Source organism: Pelmatolapia mariae, linkage group LG23 (genome assembly GCF_036321145.2).
Source record: "Pelmatolapia mariae isolate MD_Pm_ZW linkage group LG23, Pm_UMD_F_2, whole genome shotgun sequence".
NCBI classification, from domain to species: Eukaryota; Metazoa; Chordata; class Actinopteri; order Cichliformes; family Cichlidae; genus Pelmatolapia; species Pelmatolapia mariae.
The window spans coordinates 47,898,447-47,915,802 of record NC_086246.1 but is presented as its reverse complement, the minus strand read 5'-3'; the positions used below and the strand labels follow the sequence as shown (position 1 = coordinate 47,915,802).

The 17,356-nt window shown below is 39.3% G+C and overlaps 1 protein-coding gene across 1 annotated transcript; it reads left to right on the top strand.

The window, feature by feature from the left end:
* The first annotated feature begins 323 nt into the window (after positions 1-323).
* On the top strand, positions 324-16,660 carry mier2 (mesoderm induction early response 1, family member 2). Its single transcript, XM_063466243.1, is given in 13 exon segments — positions 324-416; positions 1,574-1,745; positions 3,071-3,184; positions 3,415-3,526; positions 4,296-4,375; positions 4,978-5,047; positions 7,077-7,222; positions 7,731-7,812; positions 9,691-9,785; positions 9,881-10,011; positions 11,393-11,535; positions 13,700-14,115; positions 14,117-16,660. Coding segments are annotated over 12 exon segments (1,608 nt in total). The 5' UTR covers positions 324-416; positions 1,574-1,598; the 3' UTR covers positions 14,189-16,660.
* The last annotated feature ends 696 nt before the right edge of the window (positions 16,661-17,356 follow it).

Genomic DNA, 17,356 nt, shown 5'->3' with positions numbered 1-17,356 from the left:
AGATGCATTCAGTGCCAAACTATTGTTTACTAATTTAATAGCAGAGGAGCAGAAATTGGGTCACTATTTACAAGTTTTAACGCGAAGAATAAGTGAACTGATCAGTCGATAAATTTCTCTTTTCTTTTTCTAGAAATCTTTTTAGAATTGTTACTTTCAGTAAAACAAAATTTTTAGAGGTGATACCGAAAGTGTTGGTTCGGGCGATTTCAAAAAATACTTAAAACTACGAGGGATTTAAAAAAAAAGTTGAAAACTTAAACTAAACTACTGAAAAAAAAGTCATTGTAACTGTGTACGACGCTGCACTGCAGCCGCTGTTGCTGAATCGTTGCGGCAATAAACGGAGCAGCAGAGAAGAGTAGACCTACAACATCCGGGCAATAGTCAGCTTGCGCAGAAACGGAATGGCGGAGGTAAGTGAGCGAAAACGAGAAATGTAATGACCCAAATGTTAGAGAAGCTGGGCCGAATTTAAGACTTCTGTCACTCCGTACGATACACAAGACTGCCGAGGGTTTGGCCGGCTAGTGAACGACCGCTGAAAGAGAGCTACGGGGGCTATTTAACTGGGAAGCGGCGGAAGAAATGGAGAACCTCTCCAGCGTATCGCCTCTCTCCGCGTTCTTGGCTTTAAAGAGCCATTCCCTCAGCCTTGATAGTAAAGCCGTAGAAAACAATAGGGAGCCCGGTAGGGTCTAACACGGGGGTGCTGAACTATTTCAGGTGTGCCTTGCCGGCGAAGTGGGTTTAGTGAAAAAGTTGGGAGACATGTCATGACTCGGCGGCGGTAAACTCCGGCCGTCTCTTTCAGAAATATTGAGAAGTAGTTATTTCCTTCTTGCCACTCGTAGCGAGCCGGAGAGAGGAAGAGGCGTTCAGCACCAAGTCGCAGGAAAGCGCCCCTGGTCAGTCAGACAGCGACCGACGGGTTGGGAGATTTTTGGTGACTTTTGGCGTCGTAAGAAGTAGATTATAATCTAATTTAGAGAGCGCTGGGACTTTATGTGAAGTAGGTTTGGGCGAGATTCTTGTACGGTTACTGCTGTAAGCGTGTTACCCAAAGTTTCTCACTATGGTTATAAACTCTTTATGTGGCCTTCATCCTGTACGTACATTGTATCTGATTAGTTCAGACCAAAGCCTAGCCTGGAATCGTGTCGATGAATCAGTAAAACCACCGTGAACCTCTTTTTTTAATGTTGTATCACAGCAACACCGACCATCCTGTGGTGAAAATTCACAATAAGCTCTTGGACATTTAAATATCTTTAAAGTTACATTATATTGCGCTTAAACTTCCCACAAGTGCTATGATCAATCTGTTATTAAGTTTAATACCTAAGTCTGGATAGCAGCAGGTCTCATAAGTTGAAAAAAGAGCCCTTGAAAAGTGAGGAGTCAGCTGACCTGTAATGGGATGAGCCAGGATCAGCCACTATTTGATCCTGTGTTGTTCATGTGTTCATTTGTGCCGAGTGCCACGGCACCATTTTAATGTACCGTGCTATTTTACATTTGTTTGAATGCAACATAACAGGCATACTGTCTTTATCTATGTGCATGTTTGTAGTTGGGTGATAAGCATCTAAACATGAATGCAGAGCTTGTGGCCTAGTGGAGAGTGGAGGAGATACAGCAATGAAGGCCCTCATCTGGAGAAGCAGAAGTCTTTACGGGTCTTAGAGGAGTTGGAGGAGGAGAAGAGTCCTCGCTCGATGAAGATGGCGACACCATCCCACACTGTATGATCATGTTCTGCCATGTTTATATGTGTGATAAACACAAAGATATTCAGCAAAATAGCTTCCTGTGATTATGGGAACCTTATAGTTGCAGCGTGTACTACATCACTGACAGTAATGGCATCGACTACTATTGTTCAGTACAGTTTTGTTACTCTAAAGTCATGTAACATTTGCTTTTGAAATAATTCAGTTAGTAGTTCATAGAAATTTTAACAACAGCGTTTTTTGACAAAAACAAAAAACAGTTTGAGGACCAAAATTTATCAACCACATACTGTAAGTGAATGTGCATTTTAATAATTACTCTAACCAGCAGCATCGATAACTCTTAATAAACTCCGCTTTTTATGGCCATTATTTGCCTTCAGTATAACATTTCATCAGAATTATTTCAAATTCTAGTTTAACAGAGGAGTAAATATGAAGTTGAAGTTGATGAGTTTCAATACCTGAGATCAACCATCCAAAGCATCAGACAGTGCACAAGAGAGGTGAAGAAGAGAGCGCAGGCAGGGTGGAGTGGGTGGAGAGGAGTGTCAGGGGTGATTTGTGACAGAAGGATAGCAGGAAGGGTGAAAAGAAAGGTTTATAAGATGGTAATGAGCTGGTGGAGTTAGGAATGAGTACATCAGAGGGACAATTCAGGTCGAGCAGTTTGGAGAAAAAAGTTAGAGGGAAAGCTGAGATGTTTTGACATGTGCAGAGGAGAGTTTGTGGCTATACTGGAAAAAAGGCAGGCAGCAGGAAAATAGGAAGATTCACAGACACAGTGAAGGAAGACATGCAGAGGGTTGGTGTGACAGAGGAGGATGCTAGGGATAGGGTGCGATGGAGGCAGATCATCCACTGTGGCGACTCCTAAAGGGAGCAGTCAAAGAAGAAGACGATTTAAATAGTTAACAGAACCATTTACTTTTCTCATAATCTCTACGCTTGTTGTAATAACATGTAAAGTAAAGAAATATTCATTTTTACCTTTAAAAATGCTGAAATTCTGAACACCATGTTCAGGAAATGACATGGGATGTGCAGATGTTGACTCTGACATTTTTACAGAACAGTTCAATTACTTTGAGTAAACTGAGTACACTCTGGGGGTGTTTTAGGCATCTTACAAGGAGACTGCTCAATCAGTCTGATGGCATTATTTGGACAGAGCAGGGAAAAGTGTCAAGTGTGCTTGAGATAGCTAAACTGACAGACATGTAGATGATTTTCAAGAAATGTGGATGTTATTTATACATTTCTGTGGTTTCTTTCCCTCTTATACCCCATCACCTCCCCTCCACCTGTCACTGCCTCCCTCTGTGCCTTATTTGTAGGCCAGTGAGCTTCCCTTGGAGGAGCTGCTGGCTTTCTATGGCTATACAGTATCAGATCCAGAGAAGGAGACCTGTCACATGGCTGCCAGTTTGCCAGACATGACACTGGATAAGGTATACAACCTCAGGTGCACCAGAACACACCCGTGGCCTCATTTGTCTTTCATTTATTTATCAAAACAGATTTTGATTGGTCAAATCGGTCAGAGAACTTTTGAGAATCAGTCAAAAATATCAAATTGAATGATTGTACATCTAATGAATATGCTAATTCTGTTTTTCTATTTTTACTATTCTGTCTTTTATTTTTATTTTTTTGTCTTATTATTTCTTGTTTGGTTTAGGATCAGATAACTGAGGACCTCTTCCCTGGGGAGGGGGGAGAAGAATCATTAGCCGACGATCTCACGCCCTCAGTCACCTCAAACACCTCAGATCTGCTTCGCCACATCCAAGGTAACACCCAGGGAGACATGCATTAACACATTTTCATATAACACTAAAACTCGCTGAAATTCTCTGAGCTAAAGAAAGGTTCGCAATTTGAAATCGAATTGAACTGCTTTTCTGGCAAGTTGTGTACAATTGTGAAAGAAAGAACATCCCCAGCTCTTTTGTTTCTGGTGCTTTGATGACATTTCAAATAACACAACCTGCCAGGGTTTGTGATCCTAGGGAAATGCACTCATAATAAGCATTGATTTTATACAGTTCTGTGGAAGTTGTTATGAGACGTTCCTGTCTGATAGCATATATGTGTCACTCTTCATATGAGACCATTAAATCAAAGGCAGAGAGATATTTCAAACTACAGGAGTTTTAATATATTGAAACAGTCATATCCAGATAGTGATTCTATTTGAAAGGTGCTGAGTCTATAAAACATGAAAACCAAATGTACAGCAGGTATGCAGCTTTAGTGTTGTTTATGGTGCACAGACTGAACACACTGAACACGTTAAAAAGAGGAGGTGCCACTTTGCTCATTGATAGGGTACTTTTTGTGCGTGTTCTGCTTTATACTGAATTGTGGTTCATATTGAGTTAGATGCAGTGTATTGTCATTTTATTTTTTATCATGACTTTAAAGGATTGTGGTTTCAAATATGCTTAAGATTTCCTTTATTAATCAGCAGAAAGATTTGGCTTTTAAGATGGCATGGAAAATCTTGTGGCGTTATTTGAATGTTCTCCTGATCTTTCTCTAATATTTCATGTGTTTTAGGTGGAGACAAAGACACATTGGTCAGTTCATCAGATGAAGACTCTGATGATGTCTCTATTCCATCCAATGAAGAGCAAAAGGTGGGTTACTGAGCATAATAATCTTATTTTGACTAAGTTACTCTCAATCACCTTTAAATTTAAGGGAGACACATTACGTTGCAACTTGTCTTTATTGGAAAGCAAATCAGATAAAATACCAATAGCAAGACAATTAGGCAGCAATAAAATATGGATTATCAATCATCTGGTAATGGTTCTTTTGATCAGTGCAATCAAAAGCTGAATACACACTAGGCTTTGGTTACATTTATATAAACATGACACTTTTTCCTGCTCTGGCACTAATTATAATTCAGAGTTAGGCTACTGAGCTGAGACCTAATTTCAACAGAACCACAATGCTTTTAATGGGCTGGCCAAAAATGCTCTACTTAAGAAAATTCAAATTCATATAAGCCAGAGAAGTGGTTAATAGGAAAGAAATCTCCCAAGTTCTAAAACCACAGTGGCTCAGCTTTCTAAATGTAACAGCTTGTTTTGGACAGGCCTGTGTTTCTCATGGTTGTAGGTCTACACAAAGAACACTAACACGTGTACATTTTAAAATAAAATTTCAGCTTTTATAGGCATGATGACACGTTTCACAATTATGACTATTCATGTTTGAATTTCCTGTTTAGGAGATCATGGTTGGCTCCATGTATCAGGCAAAAATCCCTCCAATCAGCCCGTACACCTACCAGGAGAGAGGTAAGCAACTGAAAATGTCATTTTTGACAGTTGTTCCATGTTTATAATACATATATATATATATATATATATATATATATATATATATATATATATATATATATATATATATATTAGGGGTGCAACAATACTCGTATCGATATTGAACCGTTCGATACAGTGCTTTCGGTTCAGTACGCATATGTATCGAACAATACAAAATTTTTAATTTATTTTATCAACTTTTCTTCTGACGATGCTGTCTGTGTTGACCGCTCAGTGAATCTGCGTTCGACTTATCCGCCTAGGCTGCACTGTCGAGCACAGATACACTGAGCGCAGCGCAAGCTAGCGTGACAGAAGTTAAGGTCGTTGCAACATGGCAAATTGAACCTCCCCCACCCTAATTCAGATCTGGCGTTTGGAACTATTTTGGTCTTCATGTGACGTATGACCCTGAAGGTAAGCGGGCCATGGACAAAAGTAATACAGTATGTGGGATGTGCCAGGCAATGCTCAATTACATTGGTGGGAACTAGTGCGTTAGCGCAGTTAGCTTGTTAACGTGTTGACGCAGTCCAGCCCCACGCACGGGGCGATCCGCGGTAGCTCGTTAACGGACATTTGCCGTGTTGTGGCGTTAACGTCATTTCAACGAGATTAACGCTGACAGCACTAGTGGGAACACGAATATGACTGCACATTTACGCCGACATCATCCTAGTGCAAAGACAAGTGGAAGCAGACAAAAACAACAAGCACGCATGCTACAAACTTTACCCGAGTCATTTAGACAGCCGTTAGCACATGATTCTCCTTATGGGGACCTGATATGTTTAATATGCTGCTGAGAGTATACCCCAGAAGAAGCGTATAGTATAGCTTTTATTTTGGAAAGAGCCATTTCTCTGTAATAAACTCTCTTTTCCAAAGATAAGTGATTTCTCGATCAGATAGATTTATTTTTTTTATTACTTTGTTGTTTCAGCAACATTAAATTTAAAAACTGTACTTTTGAGTTAAAATATATATTTATAATTTTAATAAATGACAAATTAAAAAGGCATGAACATTTTTTTTGTATCGAAAAAATATCGAACAGTGACACCAAAGTATCGAACCGAACCGTGAATTTTGTGTATCGTTGCACCCCTAATACATACACATATATATCACCAAATCAATCTAAAACCCCGTTTCTATTAGAACCTACTCAGATTGACTCGCCAGGACTCGACTCGGAAGTAGACCTGTTGCTCAGTCTGTGGCTTTTCATCAGACTCGGGGACCACAGTGTTGTTTTCTGTAGACATTTCCCTCGTTGCCGGGTTTTAAAAATGGCGATGTTGATTTTCGTGAAGGAGACTCTCTTGACTCATTAAGTGACACCGCTGACCCGCCAATCGTTGGCATGCAGTCTGACGATGTCACATTTTGGTACCTGCTCGGATCACTTGGAACCCCGGCCAAGCAGGTACTTTTTTAGTACCTTGTGCCTGGTACTTTTTTTTAGGTATGATCTAATGGAAAATCCTGAAAACTGTGGTGAACCGTGGCGAGTTGATCGGATGAGGTACTAATGGAAGAGGGGATTACGTGTTTAGTACTGTGTCCAAGCACCTCAGAGTTGGTGTGATTGATGTGTACTGTGCTGTGACCTGCTTCAAGATACAGGCCCAACACAGTTCTGTTGGACTCAGCTCAGTGTGCAGAGTGTGGTCGTGCTGCCTTCATTAAAAATTGCTGTTACATTATTAACAAATCTATAAGGAATGTGGGAGGACAATTTGTCACCGCTTCTAAAAAAACGCCCAAATACATCCACAAAAAAATACATCAACCTCATTGTGCTCGGCAAGACTGCCTTTCAAAGCATGTTGATGCATGAAAGAGAGAGTGAGTGTGAAAGAGAGGAGCTGAGGCACTGAGAAAAACTGAGGTGTACTCAAGTCCATAATGTAAAGCACAGTGCGAACACGAACACAATACAAAGTAAACGTGCCTAATGTGTCCGCTGTAAGTCTGAGAAACTGTGCCTGTCACCCTCTAGCTTACAGCACCGAAGACCAGTTGTTGTGGAGGCCAGGGGTTCTGCCAGTGCATGAAGTGGAGGAGTTCTTGCTGAATGCACAAAGACCCCGTGGCCAGGAGGAGGCAGTAGGAACCGAGGAGGTCATTGTCCAAGACAATGAACAGGTACATCTCAGCAAACACTGCTGGCTACTTTTGTTTGTTTAAGCTAGTCTGTAGTAACACGTAAGCGCCCCACTTCAGTAACGAAGTACTCTTCCTTCATGACAATGTCGCAACTGCCCCCCACACAAAGGCGAATGACTCATCTTAACCAAGTTTTTAGCTGTGGTAAAATATAATAAATGTGCCTTCTGTACACGCTGAAAGAAACAAACAGCTGGATAAAAAGAAGTCCATGTATTATTAGATATGTGTACTTGAAGATTTTACTTTTGTCTTGTTATTCAGATGTGTGGATTACTAACCTCATCCCAATCTCCTTAAGACGTTTCAGAAGACTTCTTCTACTTGTCTCGTTTAGTCTGCATTACCTGAACTCATAGTGGACCATGGCTAAACATGGTCAGCCTTTATGTCCATAATCAAGAGTTCTTGTTTTCTTTAACTTGCCTTAAACAGAGAGGTAAGTCTTCACTGAGTGACAGTTTTTGTGTTTCCTCTAAACCTTCAGGCACTGTATGAGTTAGTGAAATGCAACTTCAATGTCGAAGAGGCACTGAGGCGATTTCGTTTCAACGTGAAAGTATTCAGTGGTAAGAACTATCCTGTTGTCCTACTTTCCCCAACTGGGCATTTTACACCTTTGTGAACAACCCAGAATAAGTTTGTAATAATGATTGATAGTATGTAAATTAAAAGTAATCAGAAAATCATTGCATTCATATGTCACAGGTTTTTGCAGTTACAGTATTTTATACAAATTTTTAATCCATTAGCAAGGGCAAAACTTAACTGAGGAATTCCCAGACATGAAACTGTGGCCTATTTTCAACCGTTGACCCTAGTTAGGCATTTATACCCACAAAACACAAAATTTTATCATATTTAGTTACATAAAACCATTACCATACTATACAATATAGATACAAGTCAATAAATAGACATAACTGGGGAAAAACATAAATATAATGAAATGCACATAAAACGATACAGAAATTAACAAATAATTCTTATTTGCCATTAATCAAAATTTGACTTATAATAAGATTCAATATCTATAATTAATTTGATTTCAGGAGGCTTGTCCTGTCAGGCCTCCTGAATAGGTGACAGGTCATTATGGAGAATGCTGATTGTCCAAATTTAGATCTATGATGTGGTGTTTTACAGTGTCCAACATGGTCCTAGTGACTGATGTCACCGTCTTATGTATCTAGATGTATGCGGCCAGTCTGCATTTAAAAACTACTTTAACACAAAAGATATGAATGAAACCATCAAAACTAAGTGGACTGTATTTTTTTTAAATCCATTATTTACAGAGTCTGTTTATATAAAGATACAAGGTGCTTAGTTGTAGATGGTGATACTTAGGCCCATACTGTCATAAAATATCACAAATTGCGAAAATATGAAAGAATGCATAAACAGCTGGGCTGCCGCAAAGTTCATCTAGTGTTGAATAAGATTGAAAACGCTCAGATTGGTCTTAACAGTCTTTGAATTTGTTTCATGTTTATCAAATTTGAGTTGCGGATCTCAAATTATTATTAAAAACGTAAAATGTTTATCATCAGCCTCTGGGTAGCTTGCAGGCAAATCACTGATAAACAGAGTGCAAAGCATTGGAACAAGTAGCAATCCTTGGGGAATGCCTATTCTGTTTTTCAATAGTTTCACTATTTTTCTTTCTTGTTCATCCATCACACACTGCACATTTGGGTATATCACGGTTGACAGTGTCAAATGCGTTTTTTAGATCAAGAATAACAAGACTCTCAAAAGTTTGTTTGTATTCCACCCCCACAAAACTGCCACCAAAAAAGCCCTTAATACTGTTAGTAAAATAACAGGTTGCTGTTTCTGTGGAATATTTTGGTCTAAAGCCGAATTGTTTCAGGGAAATGAATTGATCGGTCTGTAGATGTGTAAATAGTTGTGTTACCACAACATTTTCAAGTATCCATGACAAAAAAGCGAGTATGAAAAAGGGCAGTCGTTGAAAGTCAGCCTCCCCTGGTCTTCTCAATAAAGCCTGTGTTAGAATTAGATCTGCAGTAACAGCATACCAGTGTCAATGAAAAATCAATGGTATTCTTAATAAAAGAGAGAAATGCAGGCTTATTCAACAACCCAAGGCCAGTGTAGTTCTTTTCCGGTGCAAAGTATGACGTTTCATTACCATTTCGGTGGAAATATAGCTGCCAACTTCATCACTGCAGAGAAGGAATAACTCACTGATGTGACCTCATGACCTTCAAATCAGAAATGAGCCTTCAGTTTAATTCCAGTACTGTTTTATTATGCTAGAAACAGGAAAACAAAATTAACAGATTATGATATCAAGAGTGTCACTTTTCATTTCAGTTTTTCTGTTGTATTTAGTTTATGTGATTGTAATTACAATTATGTAAAAATGTAAAATTATTATGTAGCTTTATAAACTTATTTTTGATGTCCGCTGTCTTTAGAAGAGCTCTGCTCCTGGAGCGAGGAGGAGTGCAGGAACTTTGAGCATGGGTATCGAGTTTATGGGAAAAACTTCCACCTCATTCAGGCAAATAAGGTGAGCACCCAGAGGATGACCTGCTACCTGATATGCTCATTTAAGAGTGTTGACTATTTTCCGCTAATGCAAAAACAACCTCTTCTTATCCACAGGTACGAACACGCTCAGTGGGTGAGTGTGTGGAGTATTACTACATGTGGAAGAAGTCTGAGCGTCACAAGTACTTTACTCAGCAGGCTACCAGGCTGAGCCGCAAGAAGTACAGCCTGCAATCAGGGAGCATGTGAGTGTTGCTGGGACACCAATCTGAAGATAACCAGAGTCTTTTAGATAAAAGGTGCAATCAGAAAGAACGGCACATAAAAAGCAAGAACAGCCATCGGATTTCAGGTTTGTCTCCTTGTGGAGCACTGCACTGCTCCCAGCTGCTCCCATCTGTCCACTTGCATCTTAATTATGGACAACAAATTCACTCGATCCTCTTTGTGAATTTGTACTGTACCCCACAATGAAATCTAAATGGAAACAGTTTGGACTACAGAAATCCAGCAAATGTACATCTGCAAGTGATCAGAGTGGGACTTTACAGAGAGCAGTTCTGAAGTGTTAAAGTGTTGCATAAGGAGACAGCCTTGAAGGGGATACCTGCTTTTAGAAATGTGTCAGGAAGTACTTCCAAACTCTGCCATATCAAACATGCTCTCCAGAGTAGCTGAAAGTAGATTTAACATTTTTGCTTTTTTTGACACACCTGCAAAAATTTTTGGTATTTTGTTTTTCTGTCTCATAACAGAATCATACAAAAACTATGAAGCTCATTTTCATGACACTTGATAAAGAGGTAGAGTTTGGGTAAAGGAAGTGCTAATTTACACTTTGGTACATGTCTAGAATCACTTCCTGTAAAATTGCCAGACAGGCTTTGGACTTCAGAGAGGTCTACTTTCTAAGCGTGAGACCTGTCAGGTAGCTCAAGGATCAATTCTAAATCCCTTACTTTTTAATTTTTACATGCTGCCATTGGGCAGTATTTTCATGAGACAAGGCCTCCTTAATATTCTGTGGGTTACTGATGATCCTGGTGATCCTGATGGTATTGATGATCTCTTGGCTCGCTCAGTTTTAGATTAAACTGGTCTAGATGTTGCAGAATTTTTAAGAACATGATAAATAAAAATTGTTGACCTAACTTGCAAATTAGAAAACCTGATGCGCGCTTTTAGTGCGCTATTAGGTTAAACCATTGTTACGCTCTCTCTCCAGTCCACCAAATAAATTAAATAAATGTAGTACAAGTAAGTAAAAAGTCTACACTAAAACTACATCAGGTTACACCAGATGACCTATTACAACTGGAACCTGGAAGGGCCTTATTCTTCATTCCCACATGTTTTTGCTTCACTTTAACAGCATTTTGACAAATTCCACCTCACTTGATATGTAAGCAAATAAAGTTTTTGTGAACTATCTGTTAAAGTCTTTCAACTCAAAGGACATGATGCTGGTGGTCTGCAAAGAGCTGGTTAATCCAAGTTATATGAACATATTTTACAACAACTACTTTTGTTATAAAAAAAAAAATTGTCTGAGTAAAAACTGTGAGCTCTGTAGGTAGCAAACACATAATTTATCAGAGCTGGAAGTAGTTCTGCTGTGTGTTGCAGGGAGGATGGAGACCAGGATGGGGAGGTTGTGGAACTCGAGGGAAACAACAGTTCCACAAGGTTGTTGTCTCACAGCTCCATGGGCACAGGGCAGCTGGAGTCCCCGTTACCTCCACAGTCGAACCTGGACCAGGACAAACAAGGTAAAAACCAGAGAAAACACCTGACATGATGGCTCAGATGGAAGCTCTTTATATTTACTTTGGTGAGCTCTTGCCACACAAAATGTCCTTTCTTACAGAGAACTAAAATAATATTCAAATAATAGTGAAGCAAAGGCTTCAGTCTAAAGTGTTATTAACTGTGGCCTAAGTTCAAAGTAAAGACACAAGCTTCTTCTTCTTCTTCACAAAAGAAAAAGTAGATAAACAGAAAAGTTTGCCACATTGACGTTTCAGTGTCTGATACAGCTGAAGCTATGTATGTTTACCCATCTTTTTGTACATAAACCATTTACATGCCATGTGAAACATACATGCCAAATCATCTTTCAGTCATGTTATACATGGGCTCCATTGATTTCCTGTTTGTTTATATATTCTTCCTGTTTATTTTGACATATTTATTATCCCTGTCTCATATGAAACATTTTATGTCTCCCTTCCTTTGTTTTCCCCAATATTTTCATGGTATACATTTGTTTTGTGTTGTGTTTTTGCTCGCATGTATGCACGTGTGCGCGTGTGTCTGTGTGTGCGCGCTTGGGCATGTTGTGCATGTTGATGGTGCTCCAGAAGAAGAGGGCCGCCCCAGGCGCAGACGAACTCCCCGTTTTCTCTTAAAGCCATGACCTCAGTCCACTCAGGCCACAGACAGCAGGTTGAGCAGCCTGCAGGTAAAGAGGATGAGTACAGAAAACTAAAATAATGTGGTCACTGGGAAATAACCAGACAAATAAATAGACAAAGTTTAATGAGAAAGGAAAGAAACAGGTCTAGTGTAAACAGCCTCCTCTGACTGTGTAATAATTACCGCATTTGCAAATAATGTCTGAATAATGTTGGAGATATTATTTAAAATATTGCTTTTTGCTTTTTCCCCTTGGCGTTTGAAAAAGTTTTTTCAAATACAGTTTTTCTCTTATATACCATCACGTCTTTTCAAAATAAGACTTCTGTATTAAAATAAAATTCAAACTCAGTGTAGCAAAACTTCTACAGTTACATTTGCTAAGAAAAAATGCATTTATTGCAGTGGCTTGCTGATATACATAGCACGGCATGTGTAGAATTCACAGTATAAAACATGCAGTAAACAGAGTTGTGTAGATATTTCAGATAGTTCATAATGCCCAGTTTTAATTTGTTGTTTGATACATCCCAGGAAGATGTATGGGGAGGATGTTTGAGGAGATTACCCAGCAAACATGGTTCAAACTGCGACGTCGCGTCCCTGGTCAGAACAGGTTGGGGTACGACGCCGATGTAGAGCGATGGATGCAGATGTTGTTTCCGCATAGAACAAAAGTGACGTCGGCTCGTCTCTTAAACAGTGAGAAATGAATATTAAATTATTGCAAAGATGGAATGATAGCCATTTTTATTACTTATTCATTATTTTTTCACAAATAATATGTGGTTGTGACCAGATATCCACATGAATATTTCCGTGGATTTTACATCGTCACGTACTCACAGAGTAGTGCTCCTGGAATCTTTTTAAATGTTTGAAATAAACAACACTTTTAAGTTGTTTTCAGTTTCGTAAATCTAAAATCCTTTTCATTTGTTGCTTGGTGAACTTAGCACATTGGACAATTATTCCCTCTCTGTCTGCGACGTCAACGTCATAAACTCAGGAATGCTTCATTCAAACATGAAGTTCGACCTGAAAGCGTGAGGTCACGAGTTTGAGTCACCACTAAGGTTTCTTCTTTTCTTCTCATGCTTTTCTTGAGAGAATTTAATTTCTGTTTCCTTTATTCTGATCAATAAATAGACAGTAAAACAGAATTTTTAAACACAAACTTTCTCGTGCTTGAAAATCTAACAAGGACGTTCGACAAGAACCTCGTTTATATTAGGAAGAACTGTGAAGGTTGAAGTTGGTGCTGATGTGAAGGTAACATTCGTGATATCGGTTCAACTTTCATTTTGGAACTATGACTATCGTTCGAGAAAAGACCGCCAGCTGTTTAAATGTTTGCTGGGTACTCTGTAGTAGAAATAGGTACGCTAGAAGAGCACAAAAGCACTCCTCAGATGCCATTGTAACCATAGACATCAAACATACACCCTAGAATATATGACAACAGTAACGGAGGTTTTATTAATCTGTCGTCCTGTGAATTTCTATACGTCTGTCCAGATGGTGAGCTGGTGATGGGCTTGTCAGAGCTGTGCGGCGACGAGTGTCCTCAGCAGCTGTTCGGATGTCCTTTCTCTCTCCCGCCCATAGACGGCCTGCAGGAATCTGGCTCAGATAGTTGTTGTCCTTCAGCTCCAGTCCAGCTCCAGTCTCAGCTCTTTGCTGAGACCTCCCAGTGGGCCTGCGGGAACTCTCCGGCCCTCCACGACAACCACGGGCTCCCAAACTCTTGTTTCTTTCAGCTGCACATGCGTGGCGAACATTTACTTTCTGAGGGCCCTGACTGTGGTACAGTGAGCGGTGGGGCCAGTGCTTCCCACATGCTGCAGGTGGAATTTAGCCTGCCGTCCTCTTCATCATCCTCAACCGCTGTCCTCCCGTCACACTTCCAGGCATTCGGCAGTTTGCTTCACCCCTCACCCGTCCAGCATCCTCGCTCTCTCACACAGTGAAGGGGACATGGAGATATCTAAGTGGTACTCTGTGTAATTTGCCCTGTGTGTTTTTGGTTGGTAGTGATCTTTTACAGCAGGGTAAAAAAGAAATGAGAGGACAAAAAGTGCGTTAATGCCACTTGCTTGAAAACAGATGGACCTATTACCTGTGTTAGCAGGTGGCTTGTGTGCCTCTTCTTAAACGGAGGCGCTCGAATCCTACGCCCATTGTGGAATGATGACTGTGTTAATCACTACTTTCAGGCATTGATTATGTGCTGCTGTCCATTATTCCTGAAATTGATTATTGACAATGTTGACCACTGCTGCTTTGTTTTCTTATTTATCAGAACAGACAAATTTGACTGCTGCTCAGATTTGGTTTTTCCCCCCAGATTCTTACCGTGAATACAGACAACATGACTGTTTTTATGCTCTGCATATCAGTCAGCATTTTCACTGCTGCAGCCATTTCAGATCTGCTATTGGACTGTACCTCACCTGATGTAATACGGGGGTGGGGTGGGGTGGGGGGGGGGGGGGGGTCTGACTACAGAGTAAAATCTGTCCACTTATACAACATAGAATAGTTTATTTAAACATTAACTTAAAATGTTTTCTCCTTTCTTGGCCCTACATATCTGCTTTGTCTTTATTTTACAGAAAAGTTCATCTTTCTTAAGATTTAAAAAAAAAATATGAACACCTTAAAGGAAAAAAAAGTTCTACGGTTGATTTGAATATGCAGCAATGTAGGAGCCTAATGGGGCACAATAATTTCCTGTTTTATTGTATTTTATTTCTTTTTTAATTTCCTTTCTTTTTGCTTCTGTGGAAATTTTCCTCTTTTTTCCCACCACTGAAAATGTATATAGATTTATAAAGGTGCAGGGTTTTGTCATCAGTCATGAACACCATTTCTCGTATGATGAATAACTGCTACCATGATGAGCCTGTTTCATATAATGGGCTTAAAAATGAAAGACTGAAATATAAAACTTTACACGCTAAGCTGCCATATACAGAAGTGAGAATACCCGTGTGCAATATCACTGAAATATAAAGCGGTTCACGAGTGAAATATTTCCACCACATAAAAATAAAACAAAAACATAAAATATTCATAAGCACAAAAACAAACAAACGCAGTTGTGGTCAGAAGCTTACACACGAGTCATCGTGTGCATGAATGTCATTGAAATCTGGGGCTTTTAATTATTTCTTTGAACTGTTCAGTTTCTGGGGTGTCATCTTTAATTACTTTACAAACATGAATTGTGTGTTCCCAAGTTTGAATTTATTTTGGATCTTCACTAATCCACACAGGGTCAAAAGTGTACATAGAGCTTTTCAAATTTACACGTACCCCCGCAATAACATTTGGTTAAATTTCCTTTATCGACCTGCAGCTGAACCAGACACTTTGGTAGCTGACATTTCCAGCTGTAAATTTCTCCCTTCTTCTTGGCAGATTTGGTAGAGTTCATACCCATGATGTATGTAAACTTCTGACCACAACAAAAAGATCAGTGACAAGTCAGAAAATCTGATTATTGAAACCAAAATGAGTCCTCTGATCTCCAGTTAGCCTGGATCCATTAACATGAGCATCAGAACGTACAGTTTATTTATTTATGGGTGTCTATCAGCAAAAGAACAGATACATAAATAATCAGAAGAAGTAGATCAAACCACAGTAGCTGTTCTCTTGCACGGTCTAGCTCTTGAAGAAAACACAGCCACGTGTTTTAGATGACTCACATAACGTTCACCACAACGAACAGGAAGTCTTTCTCCAGCACAAGACTGTTACGAACATGAGAAGAAGCCTGATGCTTAGTAGGAGCAGATTTCTTAGTCAGATGACAGATGAATTTGTTTTCCCTAGATTTGTTCCAGCATGTTTAGCATGAGCTGGGCCAAGACCACCACAGTGAATACAGTCCCAGCAGTGAGGCAGGGAGGTGGGACTGTGATGACCTGTGGCTGGATGAAGTGTTGGGGGAATGTTTCTTGATATCTTGATAAATGTCTTTAGATAAATTACTGGTTGACAAGATGACTCCAAGTCTCCAGAATTTTCAAAAAAGATTGTCACTGCCAAAAGTACCATAGGAAGAAAATAGTTTAAACTGAGACGACCGCATCTGAATCCAACAGAACACCATTAGAGTATTTTAAAGAGAAAGACAGAGCAATATAGCTCCTCAACAAGGAGCAGCTGAGAGGACTGTCAAACATTGAAGCCAACACGCTGAGTAATTCAAAAACTCAAGATTTTTGTTGCTGTTTTGTCTGTGTTTTTAATATAATAAATTAAATGTTTTAATATAGTAAATAAAAAAATATTTAAAAAAAATTAAAAACTTCAGTTTTATAGATTAAATGTGACCTTGCTGTAAGAATATTGATATTACATGTGTTGCTTTCCAGCTAGTGCCTTGGAGGTTGTTTTTTTTTTGTTGTTGTTTTTTAATTTTCTATGTATATCCCATCCAAAGGGCACTTCAAATAAAGCAACAAAGAATCCAGAAGGTGAACAAACTCACATATTGCTCGTGTTTTTATTTTAGCATAAAACCCAATAGCCCAAAGTTTGACTTAAACATTCAACAGTTTAGTGATACTGCACATGAGTGGACTTAATGCTTTTTCCACTCTGATGAATGAAGGTGAACAGTTTTCTCAGGTTCTGGTAAAATGATGCTTTTCATGTCAGTGGATAAAGTCAGTCATCACTCCGAACAGGTACCGAACATCCAGAGTGGAAAGTGATTTATATTTACAGCTTGTTGGTCCAAGACGTCGTGTATGAAGATTATTCCATCATAGAAGTTCTGAGACCTGCTTGTCTCAAGTTCCCAGGTAAGTCCCACCTTTGATCTGAGGAATTCCCTATTCTTCTCTTAGAGCCTCATATATTTAAAATGACAAGTTTTTAATTTATAATTGATAATTTATTGAACCATGCTGGCATGTCCCAAAAACTCAGTAAACCTCTGCAAGCCACAAAGAGACTGTTTACATTCTGAGAGCCTCGACTGAATGAAAAGAGCACTCAGCTAACAAATCTTAAAAAAGAGGTGAACATGATGGTGACTCAAGAGATGATGAATGCCAGTTTATATATATATGTTTGTATAGTGCATGATACACAGTATACTATTAAATTGACTCTTACTGGAACAATTTCATGGATTCTTTTGGTAATTTCACAGAATCA